General features: G+C 47.9%; 1 protein-coding gene across 1 annotated transcript; it reads left to right on the forward strand.

Annotated features, from left to right (window-relative positions):
- The first annotated feature begins 1,129 nt into the window (after window positions 1-1,129).
- On the forward strand, window positions 1,130-2,172 carry LOC109208352. Its single transcript, XM_019371455.1, has 2 exons — window positions 1,130-1,659; window positions 1,773-2,172. The coding sequence occupies exons 1-2, from the start codon at window positions 1,130-1,132 to the stop codon at window positions 2,170-2,172; spliced, it is 930 nt and encodes a 309-aa protein (XP_019227000.1).
- Window positions 2,173-4,992: the final 2,820 nt, after the last annotated feature.

Consider the following 4,992-nt stretch of genomic DNA (forward strand, 5'->3'; position numbering starts at 1 on the left):
TGTCATCGACAAAGGGTACGAAACTCAGGATGAAGAAAAAAACCCTACGGCATCCCCCAGTCTAGGGAAGTCACATGCACCCTTTTATAGCACGACCAAACCTAATGGCAAAGAGGCTTCCACGTCCGCGGAAGAAGGAACACCACATGCTATCAAAAAACTCCTAGAGGCCTGGCTAACTGACACCTTGGTCAGCATGATGAGCAAGCAGTTGACGTGCACGATCGCGGAAACCCCAAGGATCCCTGCAGCCAAGCACAAGAGTGGGCAAGACGATCAGCTAAACCTCCCAACTTCAGGTAATACTCATACAACTGCTAATGGTGCAGGTGACAGCGTCCTCACCGCCGTGTTAAAATGAATGGAGGAAATAGAGACCGAGACCAGGCACTCAAGGAACAGATGAAAGAGCATCAAGAACGGGTAAACAAGATACCAGGTGCCCCCAAACTGATACCAAAAATAGACACTGGAGGTTTGTGGAACAGTGGTACAGGGAGGAGGCAACTCCTCATGCCATACCAAAAACTTTCAAGATGCCCCCGTACCTCAGAATCTATGACGGGACGACTGATCCCGAAGACATGTGACCCGTTACGTCCCTATGGTAAAGGGCAACGACCTCACCAAAGGACAAGTGTCCCCATCTTGCTAAAAAAGTTCGGTGAAACCCTCACAGAGGGGAATTCACGTGGCATTCGCAACTGCCGGCCTACTCCATAGAAACATTCGAGGAAATGGGGGACAAGTTCGTAACAGTGCATGTCGGGGCCAAGAAGGCCGAAACCAAGGTAAATGACATCTTCGCCATCAGGCAATCCCCAGGGGAAGGACTGAGGGACTTCTCAGCTCGGTTCAATAGAGTGAGGATACCTTACCGAATTTCTACGAAGGAATGGCCGTAGCAGCATTCCAGAACGGGCTAAAGAGAGAAGGTTCGAGGGCGACTAGAAAGTTGATAAGCCCATTGATGAAATACCCACCAATTACCTGGGACGAGATCCACAATGCCTATTATGCTGAGGTCAGAGTGGACGACGAAGACCTCAATGGGTCAACCCGACGACCCATCTCAGTGCAATCCAAACCCAAGAGGGAACGTCAGGATTGAACGAGGAGAGACCCTCCAATGCTACAACCGGGTAGAGATCCGCATCAACCTTACAACAGGCCACCCGTCCGCAACTTCCACCGCGAAGACGGCCCCTTTAGGAAAAGATCAAACATCCCCAGAAGCAACAGAGGTCTGGTTCCTTCACTATCTGCTAATAACTTCTGTGTGTCACCTACAGTTATGGTCTATGCACTCGAGAAGCTCGGACCAAAGGTGAAGTGGCCATCAAAGATGAGGTCCGATCTGAACACAAGGAAGTCAGACGCCTTCTGTGAGTTACACCAGAACCGAGGACATAAGATCGACGATTTTCACGCTGTAAGATTAGAAGTGTCAACTCTGCTACAAGAAGGACACCTCAAGGAGTTGCTTTGTGACAAAGGCAAGAACACCTTAGCAAAAAGGCGAGAACGCCCAGATCAACCAAAGTCGTCGTCTCCTGCTCGTACCATCAACATGATCATCGGAGGAAGTGATGACACCTCTATCAATGGCATTAGGTTCACCACCACCCATAAATTCAAGAGATCAATCACCCATGAACGGTATGACGGCCTCAAAAAAAGTATCATCTTCAATGAGTCGGATGCCGACAGTTTGAGTTCCCTCACCATGATGCACTTGTTATTACTTTATGCATTCTTGACACTGATGTTAGGAGGATTATGGTCGACGATGGAAGTGGGGCATGCATTATCAATCCGCGAGTCCTCGTACAGATGCGACTCGAGGATAAGATAGTGTCACGTTGTGTCACACTAATCGATTTTAACAATGCAGTTGAACAGACCTCAGGCGAGCTCACACTACATGTCCTCGCCGGTGGGATGACACTGGAGACCACATTTCACATCATGGACCAGGACATGGCTTACAACACCATCATGGGTCGGCCATGGATACACCCCATGAGGGCAATCCCTTCCAGCCTGTACCTAATGATCAAGTTTCCAACCCCTTGGGGAATATTCAGCATACAAGGTGAACAACGCACATCCAGGGAGTGTTATCGGATCGCCCTGGATATTATGACTACTCAACAGAAGAATGAGAGATAAAAAGAAGCATAGTAATCAGCAGGTTCGAGATCTCTTTAGGTCGAAGCCAAAGACACTATTACGGATCCAGAAACAGTCGAAGTTGTAGGTTCGACCATAGAGGACCTCGATCCCGTCTAACTAGATCCGAACGATCTTAACAAAAAGGCCTACATGGGCAGCAAGCTCAAGGACCCAGGTAAGTTCAGTCAATTCTTAATAACTAACACAGACTTGTTCGCTTTTAGCCATGCAGATATGCTAGTCATACCCAAAGAGATAGCCACGCACAAGCTGAACATCGACCCCTACTAGTAAGGCAGGTCCAATGAAAGTTCAACCCCGCCATCAACGAGGCCGTCCACAAGGAAGTGGAGAAATTGCTGGAAAACAACTCTGTCAGGGAATAAAAGTACCCCAAGTGGATTGCTAATGTGGTAATGGTCAAAAAGAAGAAAGTGGAGGATGTGCATGGACTTCACCGATCTGACAAAGCCTGTTCGAAGGACCCGTTCCCATTGTCGCATATCGACCAGCTCATCAATGCCACAGCAGGACACGAGTTGTTGAGTTTCCTGGACGCATACTCGGGATACAACTAGATACTCATGGAGGAGGACGACGGAGAGAAAAGTACATTCATCACTCACAGGGGAACGTATTGCTATAGGGTCATGCCATTCAGGTTGAAGAACGTCGAGGCCACGTACCAAAGGTTGGTCACGAAGATGTTCAAAAATAAGGTCCAAAACCATGGAAGTATACATCTATGAAATGTTATTCAAATCTTTGAGGGCAGAGGATCACATCGACAATCTAAATGAAGCATTCGAAATCTTAAGGAAGTACGGGATGAAATTAAACCCCGAGAAATGCGCGTTTGGCGTGACTTCGGGTAAATTTCTAGGTTTCTTGGTGTCACAGCGCGGGATCGAGGTCAACCCAGATCAAATTAAGGCTATCGACAGGATACCTAACTACCAAGAAACAAGTCTAGCGACTGACGTGTCGCATCGCCACCTTATCCAGGTTTATCTCGAGATCGTCCGATAGATGCCCCATATTCTTTAATGTACTCAGAAAGGACAACGACCTCGAATGGATGACCGAGTTCAAACAAGCACTGAAGGAGCTCAAGGAATACCTGTCATCACTATCCCTACTCTCAAAGCCTGAGCCCGGAGAACGTCTCCTCGTTTACCTTGCCATTTCAGAAGTAGCTGTAAGCGCGGTCCTGGTTCGAGAAGACAAAGGTACGCAATCTCCAATCTACTGTATCAGTAAAACACTTATCGACGCCGAGACGAGGTATCCTCACCTTGAGAATCGGCCATGGATCTTGCCACAGCTTCAAGAAAGCTAAGGCCATAGTTCCAATGCCACACAATCTCAGTCGCCACCACATTTTCTTCGAGGAACATACTGCACAAACCATAATTGTCTGGGAGGCTGGCCAAATGGGCAATAGAGTTAAGTGAGCACAACATCACTTACCAGCCTCGCACAGCCATAAAGTCACAAGTGCTCGCCGACTTTGTCATGGACTTTAGCGCCAAGGTGATGCCCGGGGACGAGAAGGAAGCCACGCAAGCTTCTAGCCTGACGCAGGACCTCTGGGTCTTGCACACCAACGGCACATCCAATGCATGCGGGTCCGGACTGGGACTCGTGCTCGAAGTCCCCACTGGTGAAACAATTCTCCAATCTATAAGGTGCCAAGTATTGCTAACAATGAGGCCGAGTATGAGGCCGTAATTGCAGGACTGAGGATAGCACTCGAATATGGGGCGAAGCGCCTAGGGCTACGTTGCGACTCCTAGCTCATTGTCAACCAAGTTACTAGGACTTTCCATATTAAAGAGTAGAGGTTACAAAAGTATAAGACTGAGATCTGCAAACTGTTACCCAAATTTGATGAATGTCAGCTCGACCAGATTCCATGAACTCAGATCGTCGAGGTGAATGGCCTCGCGAAACTGGTTGCCGCAACAAAAGGCATAACCCTGGGGAAAAAAATGTGGTGCATCTCCTCAGCTCAGCCTTAGATCACGTCGAGGTGAAATCTATTAACTTAACCTAGGACTTGCGCAACTGCATTATAAATTACTTGCAGGACGGTGCTCTCCCAAATGATAAAAAGGAAGCTAGGAAGTTGAGAATGTAAGCGGCAAGGTACAGCCTCCTCACAACGAATTGTATAAAAGGATGTACAGGGGGCCCTTGGCAAAGTTCTTGGGACCGAACTAGACTCAACGCGTCCTCGAGGAAGTCCACGAAGGCCACTGTGGCAGTCACTCCGGATGAACTGAGCANATACTATTGGCCTACCATGAAGAAATATGCTCAGGAATTTGTAAAGAAGTGCGAACATTTCCAGAAGTACGCCCCAATAATTCACCAAGCAGGTGAACACCTCCATTCCGTCACCTCGCTATGGTGGTTCATCAAATGGGGGATGGACATCGTGGGACCACTCCCAGCGGGATAAGGTAACATTAAATTCCTTTTAGCTTTGACTGACAACATCTTTAAATGGGTCAAAGGAGGCACATTCGCCCTAATTCGTGAGCAAGAAGTAATCAGCTTCATATGGAAGAACATCATCTGCCGATTTGGCCTGCCCAAAGAAATAAGCTGCCACAACGGACCCTAGTTCACAGGGAGAAAAACCACTAAAATTTTCAACTCTGAAACCCATACCATCCAGCCAGCAACAGACAAGCAGAATCCTCCAATAAGTCAATTTTGAATATCTTGAAGAAGAGACTCGAAGATTCTAAGGGAATGTGGCCGGAGATGCTATCAGGAGTATTGTGGGCACATGGGACGACCCCAAAACAA

Source organism: Nicotiana attenuata, unplaced genomic scaffold, assembly GCF_001879085.1.
Source record: "Nicotiana attenuata strain UT unplaced genomic scaffold, NIATTr2, whole genome shotgun sequence".
Taxonomy (NCBI): Eukaryota; Viridiplantae; Streptophyta; class Magnoliopsida; order Solanales; family Solanaceae; genus Nicotiana; species Nicotiana attenuata.